The sequence below is a fragment of the Mus caroli genome, chromosome 7 (genome assembly GCF_900094665.2).
Source record: "Mus caroli chromosome 7, CAROLI_EIJ_v1.1, whole genome shotgun sequence".
In the NCBI taxonomy this organism is placed as follows: Eukaryota; Metazoa; Chordata; class Mammalia; order Rodentia; family Muridae; genus Mus; species Mus caroli.
This window is the reverse complement of record NC_034576.1, coordinates 81632161-81650666: the sequence shown is the minus strand read 5'-3', so window position 1 is coordinate 81650666 and position 18506 is coordinate 81632161. Positions and strand designations below refer to the sequence as shown.

The following is an 18506-nucleotide window of genomic DNA, read 5'->3' as shown; positions in this document are numbered from 1 at the left end:
ATTGCCCACTGGAAGTGGGGAGGCACCCCTGAAAAAACCAAGTTCTCCCTTCAATTGCTTCCATATCCAAGAGATAAAGTGTCTCTTGTATCCAACTCAAAGCCCAGTGCTGGTGGAGAAGCTGGCTGTTCCGGCTTAGGGACCGTTTGCACAAGCCCTCCTGGTGATGCTGGTGCTGTTAGAGTGGGAGAGCCCATTTCTAGGTCAGCAGGGCCAGGCGGTGCTGGTTATAAAGACGCCTTGGTTTTCAAGCTGAGGTCCCTGTTCAGAGGACCTGAGAAGTAGAGCAAGTCAAGCATCCGCTGTTTGAAACCCGATCACACCCCCCCCTGCCTTGTTTTTGTTGGTATTTCCAATACAACTTAGATCTAGGTTTGGTGGTGCAGAGGCGGAGGCAGGAAGATTCCAAGTTTAAGACCTGCCTGGGCTATATAGTGAGTTCAAGCCCCACCCTCACCAGACTTCCTCCCCATTCCCAGCCCCCACTGTGGGCATTCCATAGCAGGCAGGAGTGTGGGGTTAGTGCACGTGGCTTCAGGGTATGCCCCAGAGCCCAGCTATACCCACCTGGCTGTGGGGATGTGCCCACTGGGGTGTAGGCTGGCTCCCGTTCGGTCTGTTTTTCTGGCTCAGTGGTGAAATACGGCACTTCTGTTGTCTCTGGCTCCAAGGGGACAGCATCCACACCAGGCCCCACCCGAGTGACAATCCAGTCCTCTATGTCAGAGGGTGATGTGGGTGTACTACCTTCTTCTTCTCCTGGAGAGGGCGCCACTGACACACCTGTGGACGATGTGGGAGGTGAGGTTCTGCCCTTTGACCGGAGTCCATTCTGCCTTGTCCTTCAGGGACAGAGGGGTGAGGGGACCCTGAGGTACACCTGTCCTGTACAAGAACCTTGCTAAGCCACCCCAATCTCTAAGTCATTGAGACAGCTGTTTGCCATTTGTATTTACTGGACAATGGCACCATGTGCCCTCTACCCCAGCAGCTTAGGACCAAGTGCTCTGGGGTATCTCTTCCCCACAGTCTCCCATATATGCTGGACCTAAAATCTTTATGCTTATAAATATATTTTACCATAACAGAAAAGAGACTCCAACTAACAAGTGGTGACTTGTTACTGTGACTTGTTCAAGGTCAATGGCTTAGAAGCACCGGAGCGAATCTCTTAGTTCAAGGTCAATCATGATCCTGTCTACCTTGAAGGCAGAGCTAGGTTCTGAGTGTCTGTTCCTCAAACAGGAGGCTCATCTTTAGATTCCACACAACTATCATGGCATTTGCAGTGGGCAGGGCGAGGGCAGGATTCATAGACTAGGGATAATTTCTGATTTGGGGGAAGCCAGCAACCTAGAGGAGGTCAGGAACCAGACTTCTTACAGAGTGACACAAGGTTTAAAGCCTGGCATGGTGGCACACCCTTTTAATGTCAGCACTTGGGAGGCAAAGGCAGGCAGCTCTCCATGAGTTCGAGGCCAGCCTGTTCTACATGGCAAGTTCTAGGACAGCCAGGGCTACATAGTGAGACCCTGTCTTAAAACAAACAGACAAATAAACAAACAAAAAAGAGATTTGAATCCATTGAAGATCTTGGGTGGGAGGTGGAAGTTATGGTTTACTGGGAGGTGGGGCTTAGTCTGGGGCAAGGGCATCAGTAACTCCCCTGGGAGAGGATTGGCCCCCTTAAATGAACTTTTGGGTTTTAATTAATTTATTCATTTTTTGAGGTAGTACGTTTCTATTCAGCACAAGCCCCTCAAAGTTGTGGCAATCCTGAAGGCTTAAAGAGAAGTTGTGCTTTATTTTGGCATGTTTCATCTTATTGGTCTTTTGCTTCTTTGCTTTGGTTTTCATTTTAGCAGTGTTTTATTGTTTGTTCGTTTATTTATTTATTTATTTATTTATTTTTGTGCATTGGTGTTCTGCCTGCAAGTACATCTGTGTGAGGGAGTTGGATACCCTGAAACTAGAGTTACAGACAGTTGTAAACTGCCTTGTGGGTGCTGGGAGTTGAACCCCGGTTCTCTGGAAGAGCAAGCAGCCAGTGCTCTTAAGCACTGAGCCATCTCTCCAGCCCTATTGTTTCATTCATTCTTTTTTTTAAGAGAGAGAACAAACAAAGTCCGGTGGGTAGGGAGGTGGGGAGGACCTGAGAGGAGAAAAACATGATCAAAATATATGATAATAATTTTTAATAAAAAACCAAAGGCAGGCAATCAGAGAAAGATAATGCATAGTGAAATATAATGCTGTGTATGTTAATTTTAAGTTTTTAATTAAAATTAAAATGTTAAAATTATACAAATTAAAAAATATAAGGCTTCCCCACCACCAGGCATGGTGTCACATCACATGTAATCAGAGCACTAAGAAGTGAAGACAGGGGGATCAGGAGTTCGAGGCCAGCCTTAACTACATGAGACTCTTTCTTAAAATACAAACCATCAATAAAGTAAAAAGGTGTCCGTCTAAGACAGAGAAACTTGGAGGCCTTTAGATAAAAGCAATCCTTAGGCCTGGTGAGATGGCCCAGTGGTTAAGTGTGTGTACCCTCTCACAGAGGACCTGAGTTTGAATCTCACAACTGCCTGAATTCCACCTCCTCGGGGGTCTGATGCTGCAGGCTTCCAAGGGCACCTGCACTCTCATGGACATGTGCCCCTCCCCCCCCCCCATACACATAATTAAACATGGTAAAAATAAATCTTAAAAAAATCAAAATAATCCCAGATTCACAAAAAGTTGTGCGGACATTCAGTTTGATGTGTTGCGTTGAAGCCAAGGCTCACAATAGTCTACAATCTCTATTCTTGTGGGTGTACCATTATCCTATATGGGTGCTGTGAGAATTGAACCAATCAGGGCCTAGAGTATCGCTTTCAACTGTCAGAATGGCTGATACTGTAGTGGTAGGGCCTGCACAGTGTGGGTCAATTAAGCATGTAGCTGGCTGGTGCTTGACAAGGGACACCAGAACTATTTGATTACACTTATTGCAAGGATATTTACAAGTTCAAGAGAACTGACAAGAAGATGCAAGTAAAACAGTATATAACATTGCACAGAAACACATACGGAGTGTTTCACATACACGACCCCAATTAATATTTGTATGTAACTTCCTTTGAAGTAGGAACCACCTGCCGCTGTTTATAGACAGATTTGGTGACTACAGTACCTCGAAAGCAGAAGGCATGGTGCTTTGACAGTGGGTCAGGGAGGCCGGTCTGGTTGGGGTAGAGGTAGACAGTTCTCACGCCAGGTTTGTCCCCGCCACAGGCAGGCCGAGGGGTGACGATGGGGTATCGGAGGGTGCCATCTGCCAGCCAGCCAGCATAGCACTTGTCCAGGCCCTGGCTCCAGGCAGCATAGAGCTGGCCGGTGGAGGCCAGGGTGGCATTTTGATCTGCACAGAAGGCCCGTGCTTCCTGGAAGGTGAACTGCTCGAGGCGTGTGGCGAAGAACACTTCCCCTGGGGACAGAGGCAATGGCGGTGTGATGATTCACGTGTGTCATAGTCCTGTTCCCTCTGCTCTGAGGTAGAGCTCCAGGCACCCCCACCCTGATCACCAGGGCTGTTCATATCCACTATATAGGAGTATATGGCAATACTCCTCTAGGCCCCAGGCTTACTCAGTCACCGCCTCCAGCCCCAAGGCTGTACGCCCTTAGATCTCTTTGGATCCTGGGCAGTAGAGACCAGATTCTCAACATTGTACTGAGTAGGGATTTCCCGGGACTTGGGACATCCCTTACTAAAAAGAGCTGGGCCGAGCTAGTCTACCTATGAGGAGTGAGCTTCCACCCCCGACATTCCCTTTTTTAGGTTCTCCACTCACACCTATGCTCTCTTCCCTTGATTAACAGTGATGGTTCAGCTGGCAACCCCAACCCCGCTAGCCCTCTCAGCTCTCTGCTCTCTCATGGAGCTTGGTGACTGCTGTGGAGCCGATTCTCGTTCTTTTGGGGTTTCAGTACCCACATATTACCCAGGGCCCTACCTGGGTTAGGGAGATGGAAGGTCATATCTACCTAGCGTTTGTGTGTGGCAGGCACTTTTTAATGTGTCTCAACCAATACTCAGAAGATCCTCTAGTGTGAATATTAAGCAGACATGTTTTACAGACGGGGGAACTGAGGCATATAGAGGTTACATGAGTGGCCATGCTTAAATATTTCCAGAACACTGGCATTTTGCAATTTGGACTCAGTGGAAAGGCAATTTGGTGTCATTCATGGCAATGTAAAGAAATGAGACAAAACAGGTCTGCAGTTGAATACACTTGGGCAATGCTGAGTTGCAGAGTTAAAGAGGTTTTAAGCTGCAGGACTTCTCAGGTGGGGCCTTGGACTTGCTCATGGGCACTGAGAGGGGATGCCTAACATTTATTGATAATAAATTGATCAATTTAGCCACTGAACTCATGGCTTTCTGAAGGACCAATGTCACATTACAACAGAAGGGGGGAATCCTATGAGCCTTTGGCGGAGAGAAGGCATTTGAATTGAAAGAGGTGAGAGGTGAGCCTGTTTTCCACCTGAAAAGCTGTGTGGGAGCAGGCCGGTGTAGATGGTGACAATTCTATCCCTCCCTTCTGTGACTCTCCCTTAGTCCCTGCTGGTCTGGGGATGCAATAACGTGGCCTGTACCCTCAAGCTTGTCCACGTAGCAGTAGACATCATAGGTTTCTGATGATGGGCGCACGCCGTAGGTCCTGACTCCTGGGCTGCTGTCTTTGTCACCCACACATGGGGTTCGTGGGCTCACAATGGGATATCTGTGAAAGAGGATGGAAAGGGGGTGAGGGGCCATCCTGGGAGTAGGAAAGGTGTATCTTACCCCTTGCTAGTGAGCAAAGTGCTGGTTCTCCTCCCCACCCACCACCCGAGCACCCCATCCTGTCCTGGGTGTGTGTCAGGCTGGAGGCTTCTTGGTTGGGGCTGGAAATGGCAGGTTTGATTTTTACCTGACGGTCTGGTCCTGCAGCCAACCAGCATCACACTGCTCATAGCCTGCCTCATAGGCAGCTTGGAGTTGCTCAGGAGAGGCAATGACCGCCCCGGTGTGCATGCAGGCCTGCTGTGCCTCCTCAAATGTCAGAGAGTATCTGGTGGAGCCTGGGCGATAGTGGAATACAACTCCTGGTGGGAGAGGAGAGGAAGAAACAGAGGTAAGACAGATGTTCATGCCGTCGGTTCTAAGCTTAGCTCCTTTGTTTAGACATAATAGGTATATCTGGATGATTCCACCTGAGGTTCAACTTGGTGATATCATGAAAGTCATGGCAGATGACAGTGTCATCCCAGGTGGGGGACACCATCAAGACCCTATACCAGAATATAGATTTGCATTTGGGGATCAGCTGGGCTTTGTGCTGAGTGACATCACTGCCCAAGTATAGAGAACCTCACTCACCTAACCTAAGAGCTGCAAGTATTTTCTAGAGAGAACCAGCTAACTGTATTAGACTTTTCTTCTTCTTTTCCTTTTTCTCCTTCTTCTTGTTGAGATAGAATCTTGCTATATAAACCAGGCTGGCCTTGAACTCACAACTCTCCGGCCTTCCCCTCCCATTCTGAGATGCAGATGTGTCACGCCTGGTCTCTAGACCAGGCTTTGTGGGACAATGTGATTTCATTCAAGTGCTTAACTCAGCCACAACTGTCCTAAATTAGTCACAGACAAAGTCTTAAATAATTGGATGCAGCTTTGATTCAATCAAACTCTATTCATGGGCACTGAAATTTGAACATATTTTTGTTACATAACTTTCACGTATCGCAAAATACCTTTTAACTCCTCCCCTTCCTCAGTTATTTAGGACTGTGACAGGCACTGTCAGGTCACTGCTCCCTCAGGACAGCTGCACTCAGCCTACTCACTGAACTTGGCAGATTTTCTATTCTGGTGGGAGGACAAGGCCAGGCAAGGCCATGGGGTCACCCAGAGCAACGGTTTTCAAGTGGGTCTACTTTGTGGTGAACCCTGTGGTACTATCATCTGCTTGATCTATACCCTGTTTTCCACAGGTGACTTCATTAGAGGTTAATGATTTGTGACCAAAGAGTGGCCACAATTGCCCTGCCTGTTCCCCAGGAGTGTACTTACCCCCTGGCAAGCGGGGCTGACCAGGGACTTCAGCTGCACCTGGAGAGATGGTCACTCGCACTACCAGGTCCTCACTGGCAAAGGCAGTGACAGAGTCCGGCCCACGTGTGACTTCTGCAGGAAAGCCCCAGGGTCTGGTGGCTTCTCCAGTTCTCTCCTCAGCCTCTGGGAAGGCTGTGCTCCCCACTTCAGGGGCAAGTGTGAGGGCCTCCCCCGGCTCTGAGATAGTGGGGGACAGGTCAAAGATGGGTTTTGCCGTGAGGATCACGCTGCCTAGGGCCTCTCCCTCTGTGATATTACGGGGCAGGGGCAGCTCCAGGTCTGGCCAGGTCACCGTCTGGATGGTGATGTCGTCTTCACCACCCACCCCGAAGAAGTTTTCTGGGATGTCTACAAAATCTTCACCTGGGATAGGAGGCAATGACAGGCTTTAGTGCTGAGCTCAGGGCTGTTTTGAGGGGACGAGAGCTGAATGTGTCCCATTTCCTTCTATTTGGCTGGAGCCAGGCACCTGGCCCTGCCCACCACAAGGGACTCAGGTATCTGAGTTCTGTGGCTCTTCCTTTCCCTTGGGATGGTTCCAAGCCTCCCGCAGATGCCAAACTCTGAGAATGCTAGAGTCCCTTATATAATTTCTGGGCCACTGCTGGAATCTTATGTCATTTTTTTGGTTGCTTATAATTCCTCATAGAGTATACACACCATTTCAATGCTAGTAACAGCTGTTAACAGTTGCATAACGATGGCAAGACAAATTCTGCACCTATTCAGTATAGATGCGATGAAATTATTAATAGGAGTCTGAGGTTGGCTGAATTTGTAGAAGCACTAGGCTACTCCTGGTATATTGATCAGCTAGCTCATTGCTTATCAAATAAAATCAGTTCCTATTTCCACCTCCCCACCAGCGGCTACTTTGTCTGCTCAGTGTCCAATGGAACAGTGTGAGGAAGGGGAAGCCTGAATCTTGCAGACATGCTTTGTGTAATTGATGCAGGCATTGTTGGAGAACTACCTGTCTCAGAGTCCTGGACAAATGAGGGACTGGCAGACATAAGGTAGTTAATAATAAAAAAGAATATTAATGAGGGTGACATTTCCAAAGAGTGGTTAGATTATCAAAAAAAAGAGAAGAAAGGCTTTTGGGAGAGAGGGTGTCCTTCTTCACATAAGATTGGGCTGTAGAAGTGAAATATGAAATGAGCCGTTGTGGTATGGAAGAGCTGGGATTCAAACCCTAGAAAACAGCGGCTCGGAAGCATATACTTTAAACACTGTTCTGTGTGGATCTGATGAAACTGTGCTGGCTACATTGTGACTCCATTGTCTCTACATTAAGAAGTAGTGAAAACCCAAGTTCAGAAACTCAGTGATCCCTTCCCAAGACCTTCCTGGGATCTGATATCGGTGGCGAGAACCCCCTTCCCACCTTCAGCCCCAGTCCCACCTGTGTAACAGATGGCGTCATATCGGGATGAGGGATCAGGATAGCCTGTCTGGTTGGCGTGTAGATAGACAGTCCTTACTCCCAGGAGGTTACCCCCGCAGTTGGGCCGAGCCTTGGAGATGGGGTAGCGCACGCTGCGGTCCGCCAGCCAGCCAGCGCTGCACATGTCCATACCGCCCTGCCAGGCCAGGTAGAGCTGGCCTGTGGTGGCCAAGCGTGCCCCCAGCCTCCGGCACTCGTTGGCTGCCTCCTGGAAGGTGAATTTCTCCGGGGATGTGGCATAAAAGACCTCGCCTGTGAAGGACAGACACATCACACTGGGTGAGGGTTTCGCTCACATCCCAAGCTGCCTGTGTCCCTGAGAGGTCCACATCTTATCCCGGAGGTTTATCTTGTTATCCTTGGTTCTGCGTTAGTACCACACTCTTCATTTCTTTCAGAACTTTTAGGTAGGATGACACCAATGTCCTAACAAGGACCTTCTCCTCCCCCAAATAAAACAAACAAACAAACAAACAAAAAACAGCTACCCAAAATGCAATGGGTGGAGCAATCCCGAAATCAGAAGCCCAGTTGGCTGCTATTCACCCTCCCACCACTAGGGGAGCTTTTCTTTAACACAGGCACTATCCATTCCTAGGAAACTATCCCAAATTGAAAATCTGATGAGAAAAGCAGGCCTCACCTTTTGATCCCTTAGAGTACTGCCTTCCAAACCAGGGCCAGTAGTACCCAAAGAGCCCATTATAGGGTAATTTGGGGTCTGCTAGCTTTTAAACAATATTTCCTAAACTTGGAAAGGTTTGAGGATGGGGTGGAGTTGTGGGCAGTCTCTGATCACTTATTGGGTAGTTTCAGGTGTCCTTGCTCAGTGGCTGCTCAGACAAAAGGACTGTTAATTGCCTTGGGTTAGTCAAACATGGGGACATGTGGTAAGAAAGGTGAGGTATATCACCACGAGCTTTTCTCCCAGCTAGAGGAGCTTGGTAGCTATGAGATGGATATTCAGAGAGTGTGTGGGATTTCCAGAGAGGTAGATGGGAAAGGGGTGTCATCTACAGGCCAGGGTAACTCTATGTTCAAAATTAGTACCCTCGTAAAAGAAAGAAACTACCTAGGTTTCTCCCTCGAACAACCCAACAAAAGGCCCAGGGTAGGACTTCAAGCTGGGGGCCAGGAAGTGGAGAGAGGGTAGCTGGGAAGTATGTTTGTGTGTCTGTTGTGTCTGACCTAGAGTGGTGTAGGGATGAAGCCTAGGGTCTGCCACTGAGCTACACCCTAGACCTGAACATGGCTTTGATGGCACTGTGGACCTTAAGGCAGAAAGGGGTTGGCCAGAGATGCTGAGACCCTGGAGAAGAGGGGCAGTCCCAGGGGACTTTGGAATTTGGGGTTTAGTGGTAGCACTAAATTGTTTTACAGATGCCTGTGGCCACTGAGAACCCCTTCAAAGTGAATAGCATGGATTCCAGCAAGAGACCATTGCTGTTCATGGCAGGAGAGGACTGAGGGAGAGTGGTGGTCCAGAGGAGGACTCGTGTAGCTATCCCACATGTGATCGTGGTGATGTGGGATGGAAAAGGCATCGCGCAGGGAACGGGCTTTCTCACCCTCCATCTCCTCAGCGAAGCAGTACACATCATAGGTCTCATTGGTGTCCCGGATTCCGTAGGTTCTCACTCCAGGGAACTCGTCCTTGTCACCATAGCAACCTTCCCGGGGAGTGTGGATGGGGTATCTGTTGGGAAGTCAATGTGGGAGTGTGACACTAGGAACAGAGGGTACCCCAAAGTCACTGTCCTTGTAGCCATCACCTCCATAAGAAGAGACAGAGGCATAAAACTACTTCTGTCCAAGTCTGCTCTGCATGCCTGCTGCTCCTACAGTCTCAATGCTGCTCACGAGTCTGGCTGCCTCTGCTCCCAAGTGCTCTTGGTACCAAACACTCTCTCCCCCCAGAGATACAGTCCATGTAAAAGGCCAGAATCTTGTGGGTTTTGCAAACCATGGGCCACTGTGGTGATCATCTGTACTGCAGCAGCACGGAGCAGCTACAGACAATGTGTAACCGAGTGAGCATGGCTAAGTTTCAGCACAGCAATATTTACAGAAACTAAGAAAGGGTTGGTTTGGATTTGGCCATGGTGCCAACTTGGTACCACTTGAATCTTAGGTCTACTAAAGTGAAGCAGGGGCTGAATTCTCTTGACACTTAAACTAAGGCCCAGAAATGTGAACGGATTTGTTGACAGACACACAGCTTCCAAATTCCAGGGTTAGGATTTGAGTCTAGCTCTTCCTGAGGCCAATATGTGGACTCTTGCCATGTTAGACTGTTGTCTTACTTATCTTTTGTTTGTTTACTAATTTTTGTAGGAAGGGCCAGTCCCAGTTAGCGTCAGCTGTTAACTTGACACAGTCTAGAGTCTCCCCAAGGGGTCTCAACTGAGGGATTGCTCAGATTAGCTTGTGACCAGGTCTGTGAGGTCTTGAGCTTTGATCAATGTAGGTGAGCCCAGTCTACCGTGGAAGACACTATCCCTAGACAGGTGGGCCTGAGATGTGTGAGAAAGCTAATTGAGTGTGAGCCCCTGTGTAAGCCTGTGTATGAGCCTGACAAAGCAGCACTCTTCCATGTTTCCTAACTGCAAGTGTTCCTACCCTCACTTACCTCAGTGATGGACCGTGACCTGGAAGAAGTGATGGACCATGACCTGGAAGAAGCTGGAATACATTGCTTCCTCCCCAACTTGTTTTTGATCAGTGTTTAATCTCAGCAGCAGAGTTGAAACTGTAACAGTGCTGTGATAACTTGTGACTTAAAATCCCCTAGACTAATCCAGCTTGTATAGCTGTCTTCCTGAGGTCTTGTGGGCTAGCTTTGGGGCTAGCCTTAGGATGTATATGGGGTGGACAGTCTGCCTTCACAGGCTTGATACACTGTACTGAGATGCTTCAGGCAGTCCTCTGTCCTGCTTTGCCATGTGGCTCCTAGGATTCACTCAGAAAAGATGTTTCTAGACACTTGATGTATGTATGTCTTATCTTACAAAAAAAGGATATAAATAAGCAGGCAGTGTACACATAATATATTTATATATACTATGCAATATATAATATATTGTTGTAATATATTATGATATAATATATGAACAGGCAATATAAATATAAATAAAAAGGCAATAAATAAAAATAAAACTCCAAGTTAAAAGTTGACAAACAAACCAGAAGCCAAGAAACATCAGGAGGAAAAACAGGCACAGGGGGCAGTGGAGCTCAGAACAAGGCTGCTGGATTTGTCTTCTCCAGGGAGAGTGAATAATGGGGGCCTGGGATGGGACACTGGGTATGCATGTTGACAAGGCTGGACCCTAGACTGGCCAGAGGATTATGTCTGTACCAGCTCAGTGCAGGTCATTGTCCCACCCCATTGTCTGCCTCATTCTGCTAGGCCTCTGGTACTTGGCTCTCAGCTCTGACAGATTTTCCTCTGGGGGTCAGGGTCTCACCTGACTGTCTGGTCAGCCAGCCAGCCTGCATCGCACTGGTGGAAGCCATCCTCATAGGCAGCCTGCAGTTGTTCTGGGGTGGCGATGATGGCGCTGTTCTGTAGGCAAGCCCGCTGTGCTCGGTCAAAGTCTAGGGTGTAGCGTGTGGAAATAGCTCTGTAGTGGAACACAATACCTGTGGGACACATGGACCAGAGGGAGAGCAAGTTAGGTGTGAGCCCTTGAGAAATGGTGACCAGGATCCAGGGGACCTTGGGCACTGTCTGGTCCAGGCCGACATAGTTTATTATAATCTTTTTTTTATTAATTTGAGAATTTCATACGTACTTAAAACGTATTTTGATTATATGTACCCCAACTTCTCTCCCTGGCCCCTTCCAGCTGTATCTCTAACCCTCCACCCCTCCCACTGGGTCCAACTTGTGCTGCCTGTGTATTCCTGGGTGTGGGGCCATCTACCGGAGTGCGGCCAACCCACCAGGGGCTGTACCCTTAAAGAAAACTGATACTTCCTCCGCCAGAAGCAGTCAGATCAGCTGCCAATAGATCCTTAGCAACTGAAGTTTGCTCTTGCTGGAACCCTGTCTCCTCTCCGCCCCACCCTACCACCTTAACAGGGTGCTTACCACCCCATCATCAGGCATTCTGACAATAAGAAAGTTATTGGGACGAAGGCAAAAACTATCTCCTTGTGATTTCCCTTTTGTCACTCCAGGCCTTCTAATCCCCCCTCCCCACCACCAACCCAAGGAATGAGATATGAGGGTTCCAGGTCTCCAGTAGCTCAGGGGCATCCTGATGAGACCTCTTAGAGACAAAGGAGAACAGGAAGTGAATCTTCCGTCATTTCTTTGGCCTCTGAAGCTGAGAATAAAGGTTGGAGGAGGGGGCGGGGATGATGCCTGGATGACGTGTTAGGAACCCACTTTCACTCATTTCTAGGAACATGGCAGATATGCCATTTAACTCATTTGCTGAGGTGCAAAATGGGCACACTTCCAAGGCTGCTCTGAGGTAGGAGACACACCTGTGGGCATGTCTGTGAGGGTTTGACTGAAGAAGGAAGACCTACTCTGAAGGTAGATGGTACCATCCCATGGTCCAGGGTCCCAGAGTGAAAGAAAAAAAAGGGAGAGTGATCCGGGTGAACACTGGGATTCATCTTTCTGCCTCATGACTGTCGCTGCAGTATGATTAGCTGCCTCAGACTCCTACCACCATCTTGTCCCCACCATGGTGGACAGTATGCCCTCACACTGTGAGCCAGAGTAACGCCTTCCTCTCTCACGTGGACTCCTGTCAGGTCTCTGATCGCAGCAGCAAGAACCACTGATAGACCCAACAAGTGAAAGATTGTTGGCAAACAAGCTGCCAACACCAGGATGTATTTATGTGTCCCACTCCTAGAGTCCCAATCCCACAGAGAAGAGCATTTGCCAGGCAGTCCCATAGTAGGGCACAATAAGGAGAAAACGGGTATGCAGAAGAACTGAGTGGGAGAGCGAGTCTCCAAGGTGCACATTGCCCAGGACATCATTCTAGCTCTTCCTACAGGCAACATGGCGTCCCCAGTGGGAGGCCCTTCACCTTTCACTATGACCTCCAGGGTAGCTTCACTGTCCTCGATGCCGTGCATCACTTCACAGCGGTAGATCCCAGAGTCATTGGAGCGAAGGTTCTGGATCTCCAAGGTAGCATCGCTGGGGATGGCTGGATAGTTGGGGAGTGACACCTTGTCTTGGTAGATGCTGTTGACTCGAACCTGTCCTTCAGTGGCCACCAGCAGTACCACCTCCTTTTCCTTGGAAACACGGCTCCACTTGATTCTTGGGGTGAGGGGGGCAGTGGAGGGAGCAGTGGTCACAGGATGCATGGGGTCGATGAAGTAGCAGGGGATGGTGAGGGAAGACCCTAGGAGGACCTTCAGTGGGGATGGTTGAGGGATGCTCACGCTCAGTGAGTTGTCATGGTCTGTGAGGGAAAGGTGGGAGGAGAGACAGATGTGTTAGGAATCATAGAGACCACGAGTCTCTGCCTCCCTCCTTCCAGGCCTGGAAATGCAGCCACCCAAGAGGCCCTTATCCAGCCCACCATGTGGGAACCTGGGGATTCTCCAGGTGTCCCCCCACCCTAAGACAAAAATTCAGAGCTAAACAAAGAATTCCAGAAGAGCATGAGAGAGACCTCAAACCTTAGACACCTAGAGGGGATGCCAACCCCTAGATACACAGGACCCTTATTCTTAGAGTAGTGATATGCTTGATTCACAGATTTTAGAAAAATATATTGAAGTATTTATTTTGGATATCATGAGTTCTCCATAAAAGGTTCGTGTGTGGAAGGTATGGCGGTGTTAGGAGAGGTGACCGGATTGGGATGTGCTGCCTCATAGGAGGGAGATAAATCACTGCAGATGCAACTTTGTAAGGGATATCTTGTTCGCAGCCCGGCCCCCAGCCTCCCTGACTCCCTGTCTCTGTCATTCTGTCTCTGTCTCTTTCTGCCTCTCTATCTCTGTCTGTCTGTCTGTTTGTGTTTGTCTGTTTCTCTCTCTCCCTCTCTCTCTTTCTCTCCCCCACCCACATCTGTTTCCAGGCTACTGTGGGGTGAACCTCTCCCCTCCACTGTACCTTCAGGCATGACATTTCTGCCTTGCCACAGACAAGCTGTTTTCCTGAGACATTTTTCTCATAGAGGCAGATACTGTCCTACACATTGGGCATAATAATTATTAGAATTACAAAATTCTCCACAGCCTTTAAACTTGAGACACAGGACTTCAAGATAGATATATCCTATTCTGGGAGGTCTGCTTTGAGTTTTAACTGGACCTTGTAGAAGGGCAAGACTTTTAAAGTCAAGGATGAGAAGACTGGGGAGAACAGGAGGTCAGGCATTTATTTTTTGGCCTGTAAAGTCAGAAATATGGGGCTGGGTAGGATTAGACAACATAAAAATTATGGAGTGTGTCAATAGAGAAGACATAGTGTTTCCTGAATTCCGTTGGAAAGGGAGAGAGAGAAACAGCCTTCTATACAGCACCTTTCATGGCAGGTCTTAAAAATTTAGAACCTTCCCTTTCAAGGGATGCTACAGGTTGAAATAAAAATGTTTAGGATAGTTGTGGGTGGTAGAGACATAGCAGGGTAAGAATAGGGGAGCCAGGAATGTCTGGAGTCCAGCCTGGACCTTTTGATGTCTGGACAGATTCCACCATCTCTCCACAAACACCTCCATCTGCTGCCCAGCCCTGACGCCGGTGTCCACAGCCTGGCTCTGTAATAGTGGTCCTCAGGGGATAGCCAGAGGCCACTGTTGAATCCAACTTGGTGGTTGTCAAAGCTCTCAGCCAACCCTAGTGGACTGTTTTGCTAATGTGGACACATCTCCCGAGGTGATGGCTAGGGTCTGGGTATTTATGGATCTCTGAGCATCATTGGAGGTCCAGATAACCACATCTACATATTCAAAAGCTGTGAATCAGGCCAGTATGTGAGTGAATAAAATACTGAGTGTCTTTCCATTTGACCATGGAAATTTTTTCCATGACCCTGAAGTCCTGGAGTTTTGCATTGGCATACAGTGGGTTGTGGGGAGGGAGGGTGCCCAAGCCTCCTCTTGTCCCTGCCACCATGAGCAAGCCTTCTCTTATCCCCTCCCCTCCCACTGTTTGGGAGGTCTCACAGACTGTTCAGCCCTTGAGTTCCAGATCCCCACACTGTGTGTAAAGTTCTTCACATGTCCCTTGAGTCAGGGTTGGGGAGCTCACACCAGGGCTGTGCCCTCACTTTTAGAGGAAAACCAGTCTTTTCAACATTGTTCCTCAGGTTCTCGTCTCCCCTTTGGTGGTCCCATCCATGCCCCCTCTGGCCCCCCATGTCTTCTCTCTATCCCATTCACTGTGCAGTGGTCTGAATGAGATCCCCAAGGGTTCTGTGAGGCTGAGCAACTCTCCTTGCTGGGGGCTTTCAGTGTGTGTGTGTGTGTATGTGCGTTCCTACTACATCTAGAAAGGGCCAAAAAAAGGCCAAAAGAAGGGGCAGCAGGGACAGTATCCCAAAACAAAGTTGGACCCTGTACTCGGAACCCAGTACCCACTGAATAAAGGAGCCATGCATAGAACTGTTCTCACCTGGAATTTCTTCTGAGATCACTGCAGCGATGACCCTCAGAGTCACAAAGACCAAGAGTAAAGTGGTCATAGTTCAGCTGGAAGAAATAGCAGACAGTTTAGGCACAGGATAGTTACGGAAGAGAGACCGTGATAAAATTCATGGCCAAAGCTCTGAGATCACATTGAACAGCAGGTGGTTGCCGTGATCTGGACAGTGTTTCCACTGAGGATCCTTTCCTCAGAAACCGTCATCCTTTCTTAGGTTAGTTCCAAGGTGGTTGGTACGTTGGTTCTCCCATCTTCCAGTGGAGGCTCGTCCTAATGAATCCCAGTGATAGCTAATGACCTGTGCCAGGTGGACCATAGATGCTCAGGTTTATACACTGTGAGGGGTTTTGCATAAACACTGGGATCTGTAGATCTAGAGGGCCTCCCCTCTGCAGTGTGGGTGGGTCATCGCCAACCACCTGGAGGCTTTAACATAAAAAGGACTGTTTCTGGAAGGAGAGAGACTTCTCCCCTCATGGCTTTCCAACTGATTTTCTCCTCCCTTGTGGACTTGACCTGAAGCATCAGCTTTTTCTGGGGTTTGAATATGTGGAGCTTCAAACTGAAGATGTGTAGCCAGGTGCTCTGGCCTCCTTTCGAGTCTCTGCAACTCTGGGGACCCACAGCCTCCACTTGTATTGACTTTATTCTCTCCCTCTTCCTCCCACCCCCTTCTCTCTCTCTCTCTCTCTCTCTCTCTCTCTCTCTCTCTCTCTCTCTCTCTCAAACACACACACACACACACACACACACAGAGTCATGCAAGGGCATGTCCTCTGCTGAAATGAAATGATTGGTCAGTAGTGGAGCACACATGTGCAAACCAATCTACTGCATGCCAATCATATGAAAGTATGGGGAACATAATTATGTATATAGTACATGAGGCTTGGTAATGACAGATCTGTTGCAACCACCACTTAAAGCTCTCCCTTGAACCGTAGGGATTCCCAACTCCAGCCAGCAAGCATAACTGAATTTATCAAGCCATCATCTGGAGCAGTGGCCTTCAGCCAGCTGCATGTGGAAACAGTCTGGACCTCATAGTACCACTGCCCTGGAGGGTACACAACCATGCCACACACACACCTTCTGAGACCTGCACTGTGTGACGCCATGCCCCACATGTAGCAGCAGCAGCAGCAGCAGCAGCAGCAGCAGCAGCAGCAGCAGCAGCAGCAGCAGCAGCAGCAGCATTTACTTTTGGTCTAAGAATAATAAAGGAAGCCTTGGGGATGGGGCAGTGGTAAAGGACAGATGCAGCCACAGAGAGCATCCTTCATGGAGACAGCGCCCTTCCCCCTGGCCTCCACATCCCAACCTCAGCTCTTTTGGAGTCCAACCATCCAGCAGGTGTCGCTCTCTGTTTAGTCACCATAGGCTGGGCCAGCGTGGGGATCAGGGCGCAGCACCCTTAGGAGCATCAAGATTGTGGGGAGGGGAGACACTGACATTTCCATCCAGGGGTTCCTGGGGAGGAACAGTCTGGGCCCAGGACAAGGGGACCCTTTCCTGTCTCTGGAGCTTGGCATTTTTGACCATCAATCCTCAACCCAGGCCTGAGAAATGAAAGGCCTGTCTGTGCGGCTGAGGGCATAGAGGCACGTGACCCCTCGTGCTGTAGGAAGTCTGGAAAGTTCCACAGTTCTGAGAAATGGCCCCTTGCTTCTCCTTAGGGATTTTATGACTTAGATACTAACCTTAAAAATAAATTTCTGGGGCTCCAGGTCTGGCACTTTGAGGAGACACAGAGTTGGAGAGGGGCTCTTGTTCAAGATCAGTGAACCAGTCAGGGCTAGGAAATGGTTTCCTGGAGGGTCAAGGAAGATCAGCCTGAGGTGTGTTTGCAGAGGGACCTTTACCCAAGACCCAGACACAAAGCTAGCCTGTTCCTCCCTCAGAACACCCTTCACTTGGAAATCTTGTGTATGTTTCGGAGTTGTGTTTCTTCCCTCGCTCTCCGAACAAGCTGGACATTGTCTGGGATGCAATGGTGCTCTGTGGGGTTTGGACTGGCTCTGTTTTTCTCCCTGGCTTAGACCAGGAAATGTGAAGGAATGAAAGGGAGGGGGCTGGTGCAGAGTAGGCAGCAAGACTAATTTTATTTCTTCTTCTTAAAAACTTTGGGATAGAATTATCGCAATAAATATGCTCTTGTGTTTGTGTGTGTTTTCTCAGTTGTAAAGAAAAATAGGGAGCAATTCCATTCTGTCTGGGTTCCAAGCCTCTCAGAGACTCAGTGAGGCTTTTATGTAAGGATACTGGCTTTGCCAGCCCACGCTCACTCGTGGACAGAGAGACCTTTCTCAATGGGAAGGAAAGCGAGGCCGTGGGAAGGGATGGCACATGAAGGGCGTTGAGGATGGGGAGACGAGAGGAAGGCCTGAGATGGACAGCAGTGGGAGCTCAGAAGCACGGGGGATGGCCCAGCAGAAAGCCTCAAGGATCCTTGTATGCCAGGGATTGACCAATTGTTAGAAGCTTGACCAGGAAAAGCAGCAGGCTCCTGCTTTTCATCTCTCTCTCTCTCTCTCTCTCTCTCTCTCTCTCTCTCTCTCTCTCTCTCTCTCTGTGTTTCTGTCTTTCTCTGTGTATGTGTGTCTGCGTGCACGCATGTGTGTCAGTCTGTCTTTGTGTGTATGTCTCTGTATGTATCTGCCTGTGTGATTGTGTGCATGCGTGTGAATATGGTCCATAGTTGGAGGCAGGGACTTCATCAGATCACATCATTGAAAGTGTAGCTCCTTGTCTCATTCTGAATTCCTTTTTTAGCAGCTCTGTCAAGACTCAGACCCAGGTCCTGGCCCTGCCGGGTCACTACCTATTAACACAAGACCTGTTCTTGCTGTTTCACAGATGGAGTGAGATGTCTTGCCAGCCAGTTCTTCTCATCTGGGCTGGGCACTGTGCCTTTGGCACTGTATACACACAGGCTGTAGCATCAGCAGGGACCCACCAGTGCCACTCCCACCACCGTCTTGTCAGCTTGTGTGAGACACTTAGAACCCGTGAATTGGGGACGATGGAAATGGATGTGGGAGGGGAGGCTTCCTACCTGACAGGAGGATCAGGCCAGGTGACTTTTCATAAAGAAAAAACTGTTTTAATTCGAAAGCAACACCATTGCCCTTCCAAAAGCTAGAGAAACAGGAAACAGGAGGAGGAGGAGGGAGAGGAGGAGGAGGAGGAGGGGGGAGAAGAAGAAGAAGAAGAAGAAGAAGAAGAAGAAGAAGAAGAAGAAGAAGAAGAAGAAGAAGAAGAAGGAGAAGAGGAGGA

At 48.9% G+C, this 18506-nt stretch overlaps 1 protein-coding gene across 2 annotated transcripts in view; it reads right to left on the bottom strand.

The window, feature by feature from the left end:
* Acan (aggrecan) overlaps window positions 1–18506 on the bottom strand; it is a 62407-nt gene that overhangs the window by 17924 nt on the left and 25977 nt on the right. For both annotated transcript variants that reach the window (XM_029479825.1, XM_021168172.2), the window contains exons 2-11: window positions 15201–15277; window positions 12656–13039; window positions 11069–11243; window positions 9170–9297; window positions 7560–7853; window positions 6113–6517; window positions 4971–5145; window positions 4654–4781; window positions 3182–3475; window positions 568–783 (exon numbers count right to left, since the gene is read on the bottom strand). In XM_029479825.1, coding sequence (XP_029335685.1) covers window positions 568–783; window positions 3182–3475; window positions 4654–4781; window positions 4971–5145; window positions 6113–6517; window positions 7560–7853; window positions 9170–9297; window positions 11069–11243; window positions 12656–13039; window positions 15201–15270 — 2269 coding nt within the window. In that variant the 5' untranslated portion in view covers window positions 15271–15277. The remainder of the gene's footprint in view (window positions 1–567; window positions 784–3181; window positions 3476–4653; window positions 4782–4970; window positions 5146–6112; window positions 6518–7559; window positions 7854–9169; window positions 9298–11068; window positions 11244–12655; window positions 13040–15200; window positions 15278–18506) is intronic.